The sequence below is a fragment of the Macadamia integrifolia genome, unplaced genomic scaffold (genome assembly GCF_013358625.1).
Source record: "Macadamia integrifolia cultivar HAES 741 unplaced genomic scaffold, SCU_Mint_v3 scaffold526, whole genome shotgun sequence".
NCBI lineage: Eukaryota > Viridiplantae > Streptophyta > Magnoliopsida > Proteales > Proteaceae > Macadamia > Macadamia integrifolia.
The window spans coordinates 197611-217028 of NW_024870472.1; the positions used below are offsets into that span (position 1 = coordinate 197611).

Here is a 19418-nt window from a genome sequence, read left to right on the forward strand (position 1 = left end):
GGGCACCCACCTGAGAAGGCAGGGGGGCCTTCGGGCACAACCGGCGGGCCCAACCGGAAGGCCATCCTACCCGCCGGTCCTAGCAGGGACCCCTGGCCCAAACCGGCGGGCCCCTACCCGCCGGTCCCAACCGGTGGGTAGGACCGGTGGGCCAGACAGCCCACCTGTCTGACCCACCCGTGTGGCTCCGAGGGTGATCCTTATGTCCGATTGGACCCAAATCGGACGTGTGACCTTCTTTTGACGTTATAAACATGATTTTGTCATCGGATTTCATTAATTTTGATCCTAAAAGGGTGAAGTACTAATCCCGCTCAATTATGTTAGGTTCACCAAATCCTACCCGATTCGCACCGGATCTCACCCGTCCCGAACGAGAATCCTTGTACACTACAAGTAAGTGGGGAGAGGATGTTTGGCCTTGTTTCAAGGCATTGTTTGGCATTCATTTAATTATATCTAGTCTAGTCATGCCATCATGAATATGCTATGTAGACTATTCATTCCACACATTGATGTGCACATGTGCTATGTTTACTTTCCAAATGCCAATTGAATGAGATGTTTATATGTTGAATGTGGACATCATTGTGCATGTTGCATTGATAGGCTAGATGCCGTAGTCGGCTTGGAGACGAGTGCATTGGTGGCCCATGGAATGGGACACGGAGGCACTATGCAATCGTACTATTGTCATATAGGAGCATGCGGTATTAGGATTTTCACCATTCCGTGCTACGACCCTTCCCAACAGGGGTTAAGGTGTTGGGTTATCATTTGGGGGGAAGCAGTGGTCGCGGTCATCGGGTCACTGTGGCGGCTAGACATAACGCCCGACTGGTCATGTAGGACAGTCAGCAACCCCGGTGGTACATTCAAGAGGGGCAATCGTACTGCTTTTAAATTGTTGGAGTCAGCACATTTATTTTCAGTCATTTACATTTCTGTTGAGAGCCGGTGGACGGCATTGTCTTTACTTTTCTGAGTACTCACGGTGGGCCTTCTCCGACAGCCCTATGGGCGTATCGCGGGAGGGAGTTCGCGGCTCGTACCCGGAGTATACGCGCACTGTGGTTGTAGTAGCACTAAAACCAAGGACTTAGTAATGTTTCTTAGGTGGATGTGATTTAAAATGTATAGCATGGCATGTAGTGCATATGATGTGTTGTGATGTGTGGACTGTTGTCTGGTCCAACTTACCACTTACTGAGCTAGTGAGCTCATCCCACGTATACGCCCCTTTTTAGATGATTTTGTAGGTCATACATCTGAGGAGCACGGGGTGGGTCGCACAGTCGAGTTTCCTGAAGAGGACTGGTGGACCCCTGAGGAGTTAGAGCACGGCACCGACTGCTCGTGAGAGAGTTGTGCTGCGGGATAGCAGTTCTGAGGCCATGCTAAGCTCCACTTCTGAGGCCGAGCTGAGCTCTACTACGTGACGTCGAGCTGGGCTCAACCCTTGATGCCGAGCTGAGCTCTAGCCTTGATACCGAGCCGAGCTGTGTACTCTGATTGTTTTTGTGGATTTCCTTACGTACTTGATAATTGAATTTTATTCTTTTTTGTGTAAATATCATGCCTTCGGGCCCAAATGTATATAATTATTGTATCACAATCCGGGTATCAAGTATTATGGGATTATTCACAGGTAAAACTTAGTCTTCCGCTGATCTGATGAGTTTATGTTAGTTGTGTGTATGCTGTGGTGGAATACAGTATCTGATGATCCTGGTAGGTTTGGGTTAACCGGTGTTAACTCGGTCACTGGCCCGGTTCTGTGAGAACGGGGTGTAACAGGTGCCCTTGTCGATGATCTCCAACTTGGGTCTTCCATGTCTCCATAGTAAGGCTTCAGTAAGCTAGCATGGAAGACTGGATGAACCTTGAGTTTGGGAGGTAGGCTTACCTCATAGGACACCTTGTCCACCTTTTTAGTGATCTCAAATGGGCCTTTGTATTGGCGTGCCAATCCCTTGTTACTTTTCTTAGAGACTTGAATTGTTGAGGTAGAAGCTTCACGAGTACCAAGTCCCCACCCTTGAAGTTTTCTAGTCGCCTCCCTTTGTTAGCCCTTTTCTTCATTTTTTTTTAGTGGCCTTGTCTAAGTATGACTTAACCACATCCAACTTTACATGCCACTCCTTTGAAACCTTAAATATTGAGGGGCTCTTCCCCATATAGCCAATCATCATTGTGTGGGGCGTTAAGGGTTATTGTCCTTTGGCAATCGTAAATAGACTCTGATTTGTAGCCTCACTTCGCTAGAGATTGTAGGAGAATTGAGCCACATCAAGCAACTTGGTCTAATCACACTAGTCAACGCTCACAAATGTTTCTTAAGTAAAGCTCCAAAAAGTTGTTAATGTGCTATGTCTGCTTGTCGATTTGGGGATAAAAACTTATTAAGAAGTGTAGCGTTGATCCCAATAACTTAAACAACTCTATCCAAAAACATCAATGTGAAGCGATGGTCTTGATCACTATGATCGATCATGGCACACCCCAATACTTGACAATTTACTTTAGGAATAGCCTTGTGGCCTATTCGGTTGGGCAATCCCTTGGTGCAGCCACGAATGTGTCATACTTAGAAAATCTATTAACCACCACCATTATTGACCCACACCCCTCTGAATGGGGTAGGGCACTAATGAAGTCCATGGAGATACTCTCCCATGGTCTCTCTGGTATGGGGAGTGGCACTAACAATCCCCTGGGTGGTTGTTGCTCCACCTTGTTTTCTTGGCACACAAGATAAGTCCTCACATAGATCTCTACATCATCATGAATTTGAGGCCAATATTATGTCGTTTCCAACTATGCCTTTGTACACCATTGTCCTATGTGACCAGAACATTTACTGTCGTGGCATTCACAAATGAGATTTATCCTTAGATTAATCTACTTAGGCACGTAGAGTATCCTCTTCTTAGTGTAAAGCAAGCCATCTTGTTCTCGAATCCTTCATGTCTTGCCCTCTCGTGCAAGGGCAAATAAGCTTTTAACCACAAGATCATTTTGGAGGGCCTCCTTAATCAAATCTAGAAGTTCCTCCTCTGGCTAGCTTGGAGAAGCTAATTCTGCCTTGATACTTAGTACATTAGTTATAACACCCCAAACCCACCCTAGGATTGAGGGTTATGACTCAATTTCAAGGTCAAATAGTTTTAGATAATGAACCAAAATCCTTCAAAATTCAATTAAACCACAAACCATCATAAACAAACACAGCAGAAGACATATAATATTTAAACTAAAATCAATATAAAATTAAAATGACCAATGTCTATAGTGTTGGTGGCACCATAACCAAGAATGAATACAACCTTGTTTATTAAATCTAAATTACATTACGATTCTATGTTTATTACAACTGTTCCTAATAAAGTAAATAAAAATTCAAATAAAGTTAGCATATTAAATCTGGGAAGCATCTCCATCTACTTACACAGTGCAATCTTCATATAAGCAAAGCTTTTTTATTCAATACATTTAGAGGATTAATGAATGGGGTAAGCTTGGAAAAGTTTAGTAAACGAAAGGAATAAAACATAAATATCGACAAACAGATGCTTTCATAAATATAATGGTATATCAAAACATAGATTGAGTAAATCTGAAAATATTACAAGATCCATTAGACATGCCATGAATTCAAATGTTCTCAAAATTGATTTCCATTTAGTAGTCATAATAGGGCTCAAAGTGTGGTACTACTAAAATCATACATCATAACCATTGGGATGGGACTCAGGCTCTAGACTCTCAGATGTAGCAACAAGGTCCTATGGATGGGAACCATGCTCCTTAACGTCATGCTCTTGCCTCACCCCAAGTCTATACACACAAACACAATGGAAAAGTGAGCAGAAAGCTCTTGGCTCTCGAAACCGGATAATGTCCTTAACACCATGCTTTTGCCTCACTCTTATGCTCAACAGTTCCACCCTAAAACTATCTAGCTTTCCTCTCATCTTTCCTATTTTTCCTAATTTCTATTTCTTCTCTACTTTTTCCTTTTTTTTCTTCTCCTACCTTATTTTTCTCTAACTCCTTACACAAGCACTGTCACTCTCTCTTTCTTTCATTCTTTGTCTCTAATTTTATCTCCTTTCTTTTAAGTGGCCCTCTCTTTTTTGTCTTTTAGTTTTTCTTAGTCAGTTGAGAAATGGGGCCCACAAGTCAAATTAAAAATAAAAGAATAATAATCTACCTTACACCTCCTATTTAGCATGTCTCAACCACTAGTCTAGGTGCTTATATGTTTACTAAATTCATAATTAAATATATATATGGGGGAAGGGTTGCGTATGCCATAGGTATCCGTATGCTAGCACCCATTGTGTCTCTGTCTCTCTTCCCTTTTTTGAAATGATTGTCATATCCTTCCTTAATGATACCCCATCATGTATCCCCATTGATGTTGTCCGCTAGCTTACCATATACCGACAGCATACCTATCTCTCTCTCTACATATATACACATGTAAATTGTGGAAATTTTAAAATTACCACTGTTCTTCGAACACGGGTATTACATTGCCCACCTTGTTGGCCTCGCCCAGCTTATACTGTAAGATGAAATCGAAATCTACCAAGAAGTCTTGCCATCTAACCTACTTAGCACTTAGCTTCTTTTGAGTCTGAAAATAGCTAGTGCCAACGTTATCTGTCTTCACCACAAACCTCAACCCAAGTAGGTATTGTCGCCACGTCCTTAGGTAATGTACCACCATGATCATCTCCTTTGTGTGGACTGTGTAGCTTTGCTTTATCTTATTCAAATTGCAACTCTTATAGACAATGTGGTGTCTTTCCTGCATTAACATCTCGCCGATAGTAAAGTTAGATGCATATGTATGCACCTTGAATGGCTTGCCATAATCGAGTAGGGCAAGCACTGGTTCCTTCATGATAACCTTCTTTAAGTCTTTAAAGGCATCTTGACATGTGTCCAACCAGACCCATGGTATGTTCTTTTTTAAAAAATCGATAAGTGGAGCTACCCTCCTTGAGTAACCTTGAATAAACCTCCTATATAGTTAAATAAGCTAAGGAAAGACCTTAGCTCAGTCACCTTGGTAGGTGCCTTCGATTCTTGAATAGCTTGCACCTTGCTTTCATCGATACGTAGTGTTCCACCTCTGACCTTGTGACCACAGAACATCACCTCCTCTCATGCGAAAGCACATTTCTTCTTCTTAACATAGTGTTGAGTGTCCCTTAGTTCCTTGAAGATGATCTTCAGGTGTTTTACATGTTTCTCTAAGGTATTACTATAGATAATGATGTTGTCCAAGTATACAACCACGAACTTGTCAAGGTAGGGGTGGGAAATCTTGTTCATAAGTGTGCAAAACATAGCTAATGCATTAATAAGGCCAAAGGGCATCATTAAGAACTCATAAGAGCCATAACGTGTCACACATGTCATCTTTGGCTCATCTCCCTCAGCAATACAGACTTGATAGTAACCGAATATTGAGTCCAACTTTGTGAAATATTTTGCCCCACCAAATCCATCAAAGAGATCAGCTATCAAAGGAATGAGATACTTGTTCTTGATAGGTACCTTGTTGAATGCCCTATAGTTGATGCATAATCGTAGAGAACCATCATGCTTTCGCTGGAAAAGGACTAGGGCACCATAGGGAGCCTTGAAAGGACAAATAAATCTTGCATTGAGTAATTCCTTGAGTTACTTCTTTAGCTCCTCTAATTCTGGAGGTGACATATGATAAGGTGCCATTGTTGGTGGCTTGGCATTAGGCTCTAACTCTATTGCATGGTTCACCTCCCTCCTTAGTAGAAGACTCTTTGGTAGCTCAGGTGGCATGACTTCCTTGAACTCCTCAAGGTCTCAACAGTTTTGGGCAGCACCTTAATAAGATCATCTTTATTCTAATCTAATAGTGTAGCCAAGTGTGTTGTTTCTCCCTTCTTAACTCCTTTCTTTAGTTGTATGGCTGAAAGAAGTTTTAGGCCATTCTTGATCCCTTGTACTTCTGGGACCATGCATGGGTCTCCTTCCTCCATGATGCAAACTGAGCTAATGAATGGCATGGGCATGGCATTGGCCCTTCGAAGGAAATCCATGTCAAGCATCACTTGAAAATCATCTATAGGCATTATCGATAGATCCACAATGGATTTTCATGTCCTAATGTTCATCTTGACCCCTCGAGCAACACCATGTGTAGGATGAGCTTGGGAGTTAATAAATTTGAGCTATTCCTCTCTTTGGACCCAAAGTCCAAGCCTCTTTCTCCTCCATTGAGAAAAGGTAATGAGTAGCCCCCATAGAGTGTGTGCGCATATATCTCCTACGTAAGAAGTTTAGTCCCACATCACTCGTGGATCCCGTTCACTGTCTATACTAAAGTCCCTAGGTGCCTTCTCCTGATAATCCAGTTTTGAGGGAGAAAGAAAAGGGCTAAACCCAAATCTGGTATCAGAGTCGGTCGGACCGGGGGAGAGTGTGTGCTCGTCTATCTCCTGCGTAAGGAGTTTAGTCCCACATCGCTCGTGGATCCCATCCGCGGTCTATACTTAAGTCCCTGGGTGCCTTCTCCTGATAAATCGGTTTTGAGGGAGAAAGAAAAGGGTTAAACACATGAGTGGCTTGCCATTAACGTGCACCTCAACATACATTAGCCCCTTTTGAGAGGTTGTGGCCTTGACCTTTGCCTTGGCACTCAGCTACTATAGGGACTCTCCTCTCCTCAAGTAAGGCATGTAGAGCTTTCCTCTTAGGACAGTCTGTCACCTAATGTGGCCCATTACACAAGAAACACTTAGCTTTGGGCGTGAACTTATCATTTTTATTACATCTGGACCTACCCTCCTTACTTGAAGATGGTTTGTTGATGCTTTCCTTGAGAGGGTAGGCCTTAGACCCTTTATCTCTCCCACCTTTTTATTATTGCCTTTCTTGGCTTTAGAAATATCTTCCCTCCTAAACTCCACCAATGACTCATCGTTTCAATGGCCGATGCAAGATCCTGTACATCTCAATGTTGCAGTTCTTGTGCAACCCAACACTAGAGGCCATCTATGAAGTTGAATAGGAGCTCTTCATCCGTCATATTCAGGACCTCGAGCATCAAGATAGAGAATTCCTTTACGTATCCCAAATAGAGCTTGTGTGCTTGAGCCTTTTGAGGTCTTCTTAGCCAAAAAGTAGCATTTTCGGGATAGAATTGCTTCTTAAACTCAATCTTGAAACTATCCCAAGTATTTATGATGTATGTACCTCTTTCTATATTAGCATGTCTCTTACACCACTGTAGAGTTATAGTGTCAACAAGATAGAGAGTAGCGGTTTGACCTTTGTTGTTTCATCATCAAGTGTCATCGCCTAGAAATATCTCTTCATATTCTGTAGAAAGTTATCGAATTCTCATGCATCTCTCTTCTTGTCAAGCAGCTTGGGCTTTGGTGCCTCCACCTTGGGCATATCACGAGAGTTAGTGGCTCCCTATGCTGCTGCCCTCCAACAAATAGCCTAATCATCACGTACTTTATCGATGTGAGATTTCATTTTGGCTAATGCCTCCCACAATTGTGCCTTGAAGGTGGCAAAGTACTCCTTTTGGTTATGTTCTATGGTGTTAAGACTACATAATAGAGACTCTTTGAGCTTCCCCATCTGACCAGAAAGCTCCTTGTTAGGATTTAAAATGTAACCACAAGTGTATGGATCAGTGTAGCTACGGGTCGAACACAAAGAGAGCAACCACTTTATTTTTGGCTTCTTTTAATAATGTGAAAGTGAACCGATTAATAGTTGTGATCTAATTCTAACTACCGTCTTAAACATATGTATCTAAAATAACATCTTAACCATTCGTCATCTAAGAATTTAAATACGCAAGTCACGTAATTATAATTAAATAAATAAATAACTAAAAATAAACAACCCACACAATTAAAAAGCAATGAAAGAAAAAAAGTGTTGAAATAAAAATAAAGTAAAATAAAGAGGACAAAGCTAGAGAGAAGCTCACAAGTAGGTTTCTCTACTTAGCCCAAGGGATACATCATAATATGAGCTTCTCTACTTGACCAGAGAGTCACTCTTACAAGGATTACTCTACTTGGCTTTAGGGAAAGGGAGACAATTAAATTAAATATAACAAAATAATGGTTCTATTGCTAGGAGGGGTAAAGCCAACACATACACTAGCCATGAACCTTGGGGGAAAGGGATAGCAATAATGTAATGACTAAAATTAAAATCATAAATTAAGAAATAAAGGGTAGTCATAAGAGGGAATGAGAGGGCGGAGAGAAGACTACTGAATGAGCCTACTTACTTGAACTTCAACCATTGAACTAAAAATTTGATCGATTTGAGATACTACTAGTACTAAATACCAAATCTGAAATAAACCAAATCTGAAATTTCTAGTACTAGAGAAAAGAAATTTGAAGAAAAAAATTAAACTTGAAAGATATGTTCCATAGCTTGTTCTTGTCACCAAGAACTAAGCCTAGAACTAGAACTTGAAAATTACAACTTTAATTACTTAAACAATAAAAATAAGAGATTGAATAAAAAAACAAAAGTGCTTGCATTAATTGAATAAAAAGAATTTACAAAAGTTTTTACAGTATAAACCTGGAACTAGAGCTAGAGAAAGAGAGAAAGAGAGAAAGAGCAACTAAAAATAGAAACCTAAGAAGAGAGAAGTAGAGAGGAAGAGAGGGACCACCCTTTAAGGTTTTGTGGACTCCCTTTTATAGGGAATAGGAGAAAGAGGAGGTCCAAGGGTGGACCCACTTAGATGATTTTTTGGTGAGGTGGAGGAGAGAGAAGAGAGAGAATTGTAGGAAGTAGGGAATCTCCAACAATTTTGCTTCCTTTTTCCTTCTTTTTTTTATTTTTTATTTTTTTTCTCTCTTCTTCAAACATGGGCAGCCTCTTGGACGATTTTCTTTCTTTTTTTTTTTCCTTTCCTATTTTTTCTCCCTTTTCTCTATTTTTATCTTTTATTTCCTTATCTCTCTCCACTTGCGTAAGAAACCCTTTGGCCGACCTCTTTTGAATGATGAGTAGGAGAGAGAAAATATTCAAAAAAAACCCCCATAAAAAAATAGCAACCAAGAGGTTCAAACTTGAGACCTCCTAGTAAGGAAGGGATTTTGCACACCACAACTCACCAACTACGCTAGGTAGTTGTTGTTACCAAAAATGAATCTTCAATCACTTAAGGGTGTGGTTCATTGACCCTTGTTGGCATTTGAAATATTTCTTGTACCTTTGGGACAACTGCAAACGGGTTGGTCTTGCATCTCAGTTCAGGTCTGATCTATTATTCTTTTTCTGGTTCGAAAAGAATAATCACTTATACGGGTGACCAAACAGATGTGTACTTTCAATTGAACACGTCCATCTTACTCAGAATTTCGTCCTCTTCACAACCATAAAAAGAAACAGGACATCTTTACATGTAAAATTAGAGATATAGTGCCCGATTGTCCTTAAGGCCTTGAAAATATAAAGCATGTAAAAAGAGAGTAAAACCCAAGGTAGCTCCATTCTAAATATATAAAATGCATGTTTTACAACCCTAGATTTCACACATAAATGTGTTCATCACTCTTCTCCACTTTTCTCCATAACATCGAGGCGCTCCTTCACCTCAGCCATTGCTAGCTCCACCCAAGCTAAGCGATACTTATAGCAACACCAAAATCAATGGATTTGTCTTTGTTCCACCTTATCTTCCTTATAATGGTGTTGGTTTTCTTTTCATGATTTTATTCTCCTGTTGCTATGTAGTGCACTTTGAAATGTTAGACATGATGCTTATCTCACAAGCTTGGCTCCCTTGAAATCGAAGCTCTGATACCACAATTATCATGGACTTAGACATTTCTAAGCAACCTGCCAGAACTTAGTACTCCCACTGACACTAAGTCAACATTGTTGTGCTCCTTAAGGAACTTTAAAAGAGAAGTAGTGAACACAAGAGATGAGTGGAAGAACTTGTATTATATTAGAGAGCTTTAAGTACAATGCTTAGATGCTCACTTGCTTGGTTCCTTAGCCAAATGAGGCAAATCCTATTTATAGGCAACCAAGATCTTAAGGAATGCCTAACATGTTTACACTTGTCCCCTATCTAATGGCTAGGAATTTCTAGCCAGGGATACTAGAAACTTCCCACCTCCTTAGTGGAGAACTTTAGAATTCTCCTATTTGTTATGTATAAGTAACCTGTAGACTATTTCTTGCTTCTAGAAGTTTTTCTAGAAGTCTCTTTACACTCCCCCACATAATGGTAGAAGTGTTTAGAGAAAGGACTTCTCTACAAGTATTTAGACTTCCTACACTTTGGTAGAAAGTTCTAGAAACTTACCTAGCCCAATAAACTAAGTTCGTGGATTGTGAGCTTAGTCCGTGGGCCTTTGTTGGACGGGTTATGACACCCTGCTGTCTTTGCTTCTGGGGGCATAAGATGTTTTTTAGTGTATCCTTTTGCAATCAGTTATTTGCAGTTTTGAAATGAGGAAAATGATAAGAGGGACTGCAATGTGAGCGGATATTTACTCTATTCGGAACATAGGTACAATGACCTCCATTTACGATTTCAAGGTTGTTGTTTATGAGGCCATAGATAATCTCATTGTCAAATGTCTGAATATCCTTAGAGTTTGAAAATGAGTGAAAGAAAAAAAAATATTACTTAAAAAGAAGAAAAATAGAACTTTGTTGAACCTAACGATTTGAAAACTTGGAACTCTTGAATCACAATCTCCACAGAGATTCACCCTCTTTATAACCATTTAGTTATAAGTCGATAGAGAGATTGTTGTGGGCGAAAAAAATATGGTATGATGATGATATTCTCTCTGATTTACTTATTTGTTGTATTATACATATAAGTATTTTATATATCTAAAGCAAGTTTCAAAAGTAACAAATCCCTTTGTTTACTTTCACCTTTCACCTTTCACCTTTCACCTTTCACCTTTCATCTTTTACCCTTAATTTTGAGTTTAGAGCTCAAAATGTTTTAGAGGGAAGTTTTGAATGAAAAATTCAAAAAACTTTGAGCAAAAGCCAAAGTCTTGTGCTAAAACCAAGGTGTTTAGTCCCACATTGGTTAGAGAGGAGAGGAAATGTGGTCATATGTATAGTCTTGTTTCTTAAGGGTGCAAGTCCTTCAGAGAGTAACTCCACCCTTCTCATGTGTGTGGGGGTTCCTGTGGTGCTTTTGAATTGTGTGTGCTGAGGCAAATTGATCGAGGTTGGGTACGAGTGTGGGTCAAGGGACACTTATCTTTTTGCTCCAAATTTGAATGTTAAATTCAAATACTAAGAGGTGTCTATACATACATACACACACCTATGTGAACAGACAAATCTGTACGTGTGCAGGGAGGTATAGACGTACAGAGGTGTCTATGTGTAGATAGGTTTGTACAAGTATAGAAAGGTGGCCATACGTGGACATGTGCTTCTGTACGAGTACATGTAGTACCCATACATTCATACACCCATATATACAATATTATATCCTTGAAAAAATATGTTCTCTCTCTCTCTCTCTCTCTCTCTCTCTCTCTCTCTCTCTCTCTCTCTCTCTCCCCCCCCCCTTTTTTGTTTGAGCGTTTGAATAAAAGAACATTGTTAACAATCATATTTAGTGAGCCAAGCCCTTCTCTCTCAAAGGATCAAAGTCTATGTACAATCAAACAAAGATCAATGGTTGTTTTATCTTGGAGGTAAAACATAAGAATCCCCAATTGTACTACTGTATGGGGCGTTTTAGACCTTAAGAGAGTGTCTATTCTGATAGGACTCAACCAATCCGGTTCGTTTGTTGTAACAATTTGTACGGGTCATCTTTACTACATCAATCAAGGAAATCAAGCCATATCAATACCGTCTTATACTTCAATATCTGGTATGCATTTTCTAATATTGTATCGATTGATTTTCTTTCCCCCTTTTGGATTTGTTGTCTTTGAAATCTGAAAGTGTGTTCCAATGAAAATTACAGAGTTGAAGAAATGGAGGGCATGAAATGTAAAATTTTGGTTGGGATAATTTATTTATGCACTTTCGAGTCTTTCTTTTTTGGTGTTTTATTTCGATTTTTTCTTGAAACAGTTTTTTTGCATTCTCAAACTTGAGGAGCTTCAGTTTTGTTTATTAGGATCCTTGCAGGTTGTGAAGAGGCTGCTATTCTTCAAAACACCATTGATAGTGTTGCATCCTTTCCATTGTTGTGCAGAACCTCCCTCCCTTATCGGCGAGGGCCAATCACCAAAGAAGGTGGTGATCGGAAAAGAAAGGTAAAATGAACTTGGGGGGGAGGGGATGTCAAAAATCATAAAAGGGTGAGGGTGCGACAGTATTTTGGGCAATTTGTAATGTTCATACTTATTTTGTGTCTTTCTGTATTTGTGTTAACTGAAATATAAGGTGGGTGGTTTTGTAAAAGGAAACCCAGAAGGGAATCATATATTTTTCCCCAAAAAAAAAAAAAAAAAAAAAAAACCATTTTTTGACTGTAACAGGGTCAAGGAGTTGTTCTGACACTTACCGCTTGCGGTTTATCTCCTATCGTTACATTTCGGCCTCTTGGGGCTGCTATTAGGGGTGCAAGTTTGGGCTTGACGGCCCGAACCTGCCCTTGGCCTACCCTGATCCCGAACAAGTACTGACCCAAAAATTTTGGCCCTAAGGGCCGGGCCGACCCTGAAATTTCTGATCCTGAGTCAGGGTTAGGGCGGGTAAGGATTGATGTCTTTGGCCCGTCTTCAACCTGGCCCTGATTTTTGCCCCTAATGTTAACCCTGGTTGTGATCTTGATGTTAACCCTAAATTTAAATTAATTTTATATATTATTTGACATTGAGTCATTGACACCTCAAAACTCCTAATATATCTTCTCACCGATCTCTCTTGCTTTTTTTACCAAGAAATTTATAACTTTGTATTTTTTATCTCCTCTTTATTATGAATATTTTTTATTTTTAAGTTATTTCATATTTTGCAAGGTTAGGGTCAGGGTAGACCCAGCCCTTGATGGCAAACCAAGGTTCGGGTCAGTCAGGGTCATCCTGACCCGACCCTAAAAAATCAGGGCCAATCAGGGCGGGTAATGGATTGGGTTGAACCCTGAATGATAGGGCCTAGGTTGAAGTTTTATGACCCTGGGTCAGTGTCAAGGCAGTTTTGGGCTCAGTTAAGGGGACTCAGGTAAGAAACCCAGCCCAACCCGTCCCTTTTGCACCTCTAACTGCTGTTGCACCCCTAGCTGCCATTGGGGGCGGGTGGAGAAAATTCAAATTCTGTTGCCCAGTGGGGAAGGTCCGGTTTTTTTATTATTGGCTTCTATTAGGCTCTCTCTCTGCGCTCTGAGCCCGCTTCAGCCTTAAACTTCCATATCCCTTCATCGTCTTTCCTGCTTCTGTTGGAAAGAACGATTTTGGGGTTGGAAAGTAGAAAAACCCCAAAACAAATGCCGAAGAACAATAGCAAGATGAAATCGTCAAGGAAGCCATTGGCCGAGATATCCAATGGGGGAAGATTTTCGAAAACTGTCAAGAAGATTTCCTCTGATCCAGAAGTTCAAGTAGTGGAAGATGATGCTTTCGATCGCCTCCATTTTGTTTATTCTCGTCTTTCCAATCTCATCCAGAAGGTAACATTTACTTTCTTGTATAAGCCTTGATTTGTCCGGATGTTGGGAAGGAGAAAAGACCTAGAAGAAACAACTACTACCTGTGATTCACAACCCCACTTTACTTGCCGGCCACTGAAACTCATCACATCCAGAATATATGTTCTGATCTCCCGCTACTTCGTATCTATGTAGGCAGATTATATTCTCGTTGCTTTTTTGTTACAAAATATGATTCTTGGAGTAGACTTCTGATCCCCTTTACGAATTAGGAGCAGAAAAGCTTCATTTTCTCCCGGGTTTCTACTTTTCTCCATCTTGCATAGTGTGAAATCCTTCAGTGGAAGATTCTCGATAATGTAGACTGGTGGCTTTTGTGCTTTTTATTACTGGACTTGTTTGGTTCTTCATGTATGTAGACAATAAACGCCAAAAAAAATTTGTAAAAATTTGTATGTACCTTTTTTTTTTATATTATTTTGTGTGTTAAAATTATTGTGTGTTTTTAAATTGTGGAAATATGGGATTGATCACCCTTCTAATTCCAATTGACTTAGTTATTGAATTTAGGGTTTGCGAGAGCTTTAGTGGCTCCGTTTGAATTAGTGGTGGGCTTTGGTAAAGTGAATGAATGTGATTACTTTCATGTAGCAGCACATGAGTTGGCTGAAATGGAGTCATCTAGACTATGGAGTCACTAGAAGAACACTACTAAAATATAGAAGAGAGTCACTATAATGACTTCATTTTCTCTCTACTTGCCTACCTGCCTACTGACTATTACTTAATTTTTTGAATGTTAATTAAAATTTATACACCAAAATAAGATTATTCTACATTCCCTATTCAAAAAGATACTTAAAAGAAACAACCTTATCCATCTGAAATTCTGAACCCCTTAACTCACCTGCCTCTGAAACTCACCACATCCAGAATGTATATTCTAATACCCTGCTTCTATATCCAAATCTATATAGAAAGAGTGATTCTAGTTGCTTGGAGTAGACTACTGATCTTGTTCCAAATTAGGAGCGGAAAAGCTTCGTTTTTATCCAGGTTTTTCCTTTCCTCTATCTCGTGTAATGTGAACTCGTGTTCAGTGAAAGATTCTCAATCATGTAGATTGGAAGCTTTTATGATTTTTCTTACTGGATTTTAGAGTTTGGTGCTTCATGTATATAGACAATGAACGCCCTATAAAATTTAGATGTGCATTTTTTTTCTGGGATTGTGTGTAAATCGTGTGTGAGTTTTTAAATTGTGGAAACATGGGATTGATAGGCCTTCGAAACCTAATAAATTGACAATGAGGTTGGTAATTTAGGGCTTGCAAGAGCTTAGCAGTTATGTTTGAATTATTGATGGGTTCTGATACTCTGAAGATTTGACTTGACTGATTATTTTTATGTTGCAGTGCATGAGTTGATTGGAGTCAATAGAATCATCTGGACTTTGGAGTCAACGGAAGAAAATTACTAAAATATAGAAATGATTCCATTTTAGTATTTCTTTAAGTGACTTCATTTTCTTTCTAGACTCCATTGGCCTACCTGCTATAAAGGATATAAGTATCGGCATCGTGTATCATATCGAAGGGGTGATTTTAAGAGATGTGTTGTATCATAATAGAGATTTGCAAGATACATTAAAGATATGAATGGAAATTGTCAAGAAATGCATGAATGTGCTTATGATACATATAAGATACAGTTTTGAAGTATAAAACACTTTATTATGCAACAACAACAACTCAGTCTTATCCCAGCTAATGTGGTTGGCTACATTGATTTGATAAAAACAGCTAAAGAAAATTAAAAGTAAAAGGGAAGGAACAACACAAAAAATCAATAAATACTCACGGTCAGCTAAATGAATTCTTACCCTCTGATATTTTTTTTCTGTTGGGATTTTGTGTGTTGTGTGTGCCTAAATCTTGGAAACATGGTACTGATGTGCCTTCTTCATCCAATAAATTGACAATGAGACCGGTTATTGAATTGAGGGATTGCGAGAGCTTTAGCAGCTCTGTTTGAATTATTGATGGTTTTTGATGACTTGAAGATCTTGATTTGAGTGATTGTTGTGCCTTAGGTTTCAGAAATTGCATGAATATAATTATTTCATGTTGCAGCACATGAGTTGATTGGCAAAATTGGAGTCTTCTAGATAGACTCTGTAGTCGCTAGAATAACGTTACTAAATTATACAAATGATTCATTCCCTTTACTGGCCTACCTGCTATTACTTCATTTTGAGAATGCTAATAAAAAAAATTTATTGATTCTACATTCCCTATTCATGTCCTATTTTTGATGTTGCAAATCTTTAGTCTGTAAGACAATATATTGTGTGTGGATGAAATGAACAAGTTGATCATGGCTAATTATTTTGATTTTTAGCTTCTCTGTATGCTTGGATTGTCCCAAGCATATTTTAGTGAGCACAATAGCAGTTTCTGATTATATTGCCCTATTCATATCCTACCTAAGCAGAAAAACCCTGCTTCTATAGTTGTTGCTTTTTTTTTTCCCACAAAATCTGATTGTTTAGAGTATAATGTTGATCGTGTTTACAAATTAGGAACAAATTATCTTTGTCTCCAGGTTTTCCCTTTTTTCCATCTTGCATATTGTGAACTCGTCAATGGAAGATTCTTGATCATGTAAACTAATGGCTTTTATGATATTTATTACTAGATTTTATTAGAGTTTGGTGATTCATACATATGCTCAATGACTACCTTCTAAAGTCTAGATGTATTTTTTTTTTTTTGTTGGGATTTTGCATGTTGAAATCGTTGTGTTTGTGTTGTTAAATTGTGGAAACACGGGATTGATAGGCCTCCTAAATCCAATAAATTGACAGTGAGGTTGTTTATTGAATTTTGAGCTTGCAAGAGCTTTAGCCATTCTGTTTGAGTTACTGATGGGTTCCGATAATATAAAGACTGACTTGATTGATAGCGATGCCTTAGGCTTCAGAAACTGCATGGATGTAATCATTTTCATGTCGCAGCACATGAGTTGATTGGCAAATCAAAAACAAAATAAATTTTGATTCTACATTCCCTATTCATATCCTATTTTTTATGTTACTCCTTAAAAATTTTAGTATTTAAGACAGTAAATTGTGTCTGGATGAAATGAACAAGTTGATCATGGATCATCATACTTTTATTTTTAGCTTTTCTGTATGCATAAATTGTCCTGAATATATTTTGTGAGCGTGAGATATCAGTTTCTGTTTATATTGTCCTATTCATGCCCTACTTAAGAGGCCAACACCTTAATACTTTGTAGAATATATGATGGTAAAATCTTGTATGGATGAAGTTTAACAATTTGATCATGAATCTCTCTCTCCCTTTTTTTTTTTGGCAGCTTGATCCACTGGTTGTGCAGGCATTCAAATGTAAAGTTGCAAGCAAGAAGGGGAGGAAAGAAATTGAATCTTTCACCAATGTCTTATCTGATACATATTCATCTATTGAGGTTCACGAGTAGTAGCTTTGTTCTATTATGTGGTAGTCAAATATGTTTATAGTACAATTAAAATTCATTGCTTTTTTTTTTCTTTTCTTCTCCAGTTATGGATTCCACGATTCCAGAAGGTTCTATCCAGTCTGTCAGTGGAGTTTGACAATCAGTTGGGACAATCAAATGAAGTTTCTCCAACTGCAAATACAGAATTGAGCAATGTTATCTACAGTGGAAAACAACCTGATCTTGACTCCCATGTCTCTCCTTCACCTCTTGTTTCCTGGCGTGCTGAATGTACCATTGAGAATGGCAGACAACTGTTTTTACTCACACCATTGCCAAGATCTAGAGCACATCCTTCCAAAAATCGAGGCTCATCTAAATTGGCACATGAAAGAAATGTTGATATAAATGCCCTTTCTGATGCTAGTCTCACGTTACCATCATCATTATTTACTGTCGAAGATACTAATGATGACCTGATGGAAGGAGTTGAATTGAAGCTGAAGCCAAAGCCGAATGAAGTTTCCAATTCTACTTCTGGTCAAACAGAAAATACACCTGTTTCTGGTTTTCTTTCTCCACGAAAGTTTTCATACAGAGAACAACCTATGTTTATTATGACCCCATGTTTGAAAGTGTCACCTCCCAAGTCTTGTGTGTTGCTAGAACCAAAATCTGACTCATCTCATCAAGAGAATAATGCCATCCATAAGTTGACTCCATTTGTTTTTGGAAATGAAGATGGTAGTACTTCTGAATCATCAAGCGGTGAAATTACACAAAGTTTGGCATTGAAGTATCCAGAGCTGTTTGGGACAAAGCTAACTCATAAGCAGGAAATTGGTAGGCAAGTAGAAGCATCACCAGCTTGGTTCATATCACCTCCCAAAACATGTGTATTGATGGAGCCACCCGATAAGAGGCTGTCAATCAACCCAGCTATGAAAGAGGACCTGTCCAAGATAGTGTTTGGAGAGGATAAACACCACATCTCTGAGAAAGACCAAGGTGTGCAACTGGAGCTTCAGCTAACCAAAGGATCAGGTTATCAAGGTACTTCAGTTTGTACTTCTGTTTCCCATTCATAATATCCTACAAGCTATGCACCAAATTGCTGATTTTTTTTTTTTTTTTTTTTTTTGCCTGATTCACACTTCTGACTTCTCACAGAACTTAAAAGCACACTTCTGGATGGCACCCCTTTGTGGGAGTCAGAAAGGAAAATACAAACTGGAAAGCGTCCGGGTGAGAACACTCTGAAGAAGGAATTGTGGACTAAATTTGAAGCAGCATCTTCAAGTCAACTGCATTTTGATGTATCCAAGTTCCAAGAAACAACGCGAAAAGGATTTCTTGATATGCTTGAAGAAGTCTCAAGTGAGAACACTAGTTCATTGGCCAAAGGTTTGTAACAACTAGAATGGGCAATGCCAGTATTTTTCTGTAAACGAGGCTGTTTGTCAAATTTCTGGGCTTAGTGATTGACAAGTTAGTTCCACACTTATCTGCTTATAAATCTTATGATGTTGATCAACGTTCTTCGGGCCATCTTCAAGTGTACTTTGTTCCTAAAAGGGTGGATATCAAGCATAAGTTTCGGAAAGAAAGATGGTTGATACCTCAACATTACAGGATACTTTGTAGCATACAATATCAGGGAAGACCGTAGCATGATGATGAGGAAGAACCAAGTTTGAGTTAAAAAAAAAAAAAAAAAAAAAAAAAAAAAAAAAAAAAAAAAAAAAAAAAAACTACGAAAGTTTGGATCCAATCATATCATGTCATGTGTCAATGCAAGTAAGGTATTAGGGTTAAAATCTTAGCTTTGAACTATTTTGGTCCATTGAAACTGTAAGGAAAAATGTGCACAGGGTTGTCTATATGATGAAATTTGGTCACCAATTTTGATCACCAATTTTGATATGTGATCAACTCGTGGCTTCCTCATTCCATCCATGGATTCACCTACTTAATATGCCATGTGGCGAAATCATCTTGTGGGAGCTGTCTCTCCTAAAATTCATGAAATGGCGCCATTTTTTAACCAATTTTATAGAAAGGATGTTTTGGTTGACTTTTGTGAGGGTAAATATAATGAAATGTTTCCGAGGGACTCGGTTTTCTTTCATCCATGATGAAGATAGCTCTATGACCGTGTGATTTGACCCTTTGATTGAACCTAAGAAGGTTATGTTGGTCCTTCAGCAATAGGTTTATGATGTGCCTCACTGTTCCTGCTAGAACCCAATCATAGTGGTAAGTCATTCACCTTGTCCCCCCTCTCTCTCTCTCTCTCT

At 38.9% G+C, this 19418-nt stretch overlaps 1 protein-coding gene across 1 annotated transcript; it reads left to right on the plus strand.

Moving 5' to 3' along the window:
* The first annotated feature begins 13298 nt into the window (after window positions 1-13298).
* On the plus strand, window positions 13299-18655 carry LOC122069037. Its single transcript, XM_042632969.1, has 4 exons — window positions 13299-13660; window positions 17020-17130; window positions 17226-18174; window positions 18292-18655. Exons 1-4 carry the CDS (start codon window positions 13478-13480, stop codon window positions 18531-18533), a joined length of 1485 nt encoding a protein of 494 aa, XP_042488903.1. The 5' UTR covers window positions 13299-13477; the 3' UTR covers window positions 18534-18655.
* The last annotated feature ends 763 nt before the right edge of the window (window positions 18656-19418 follow it).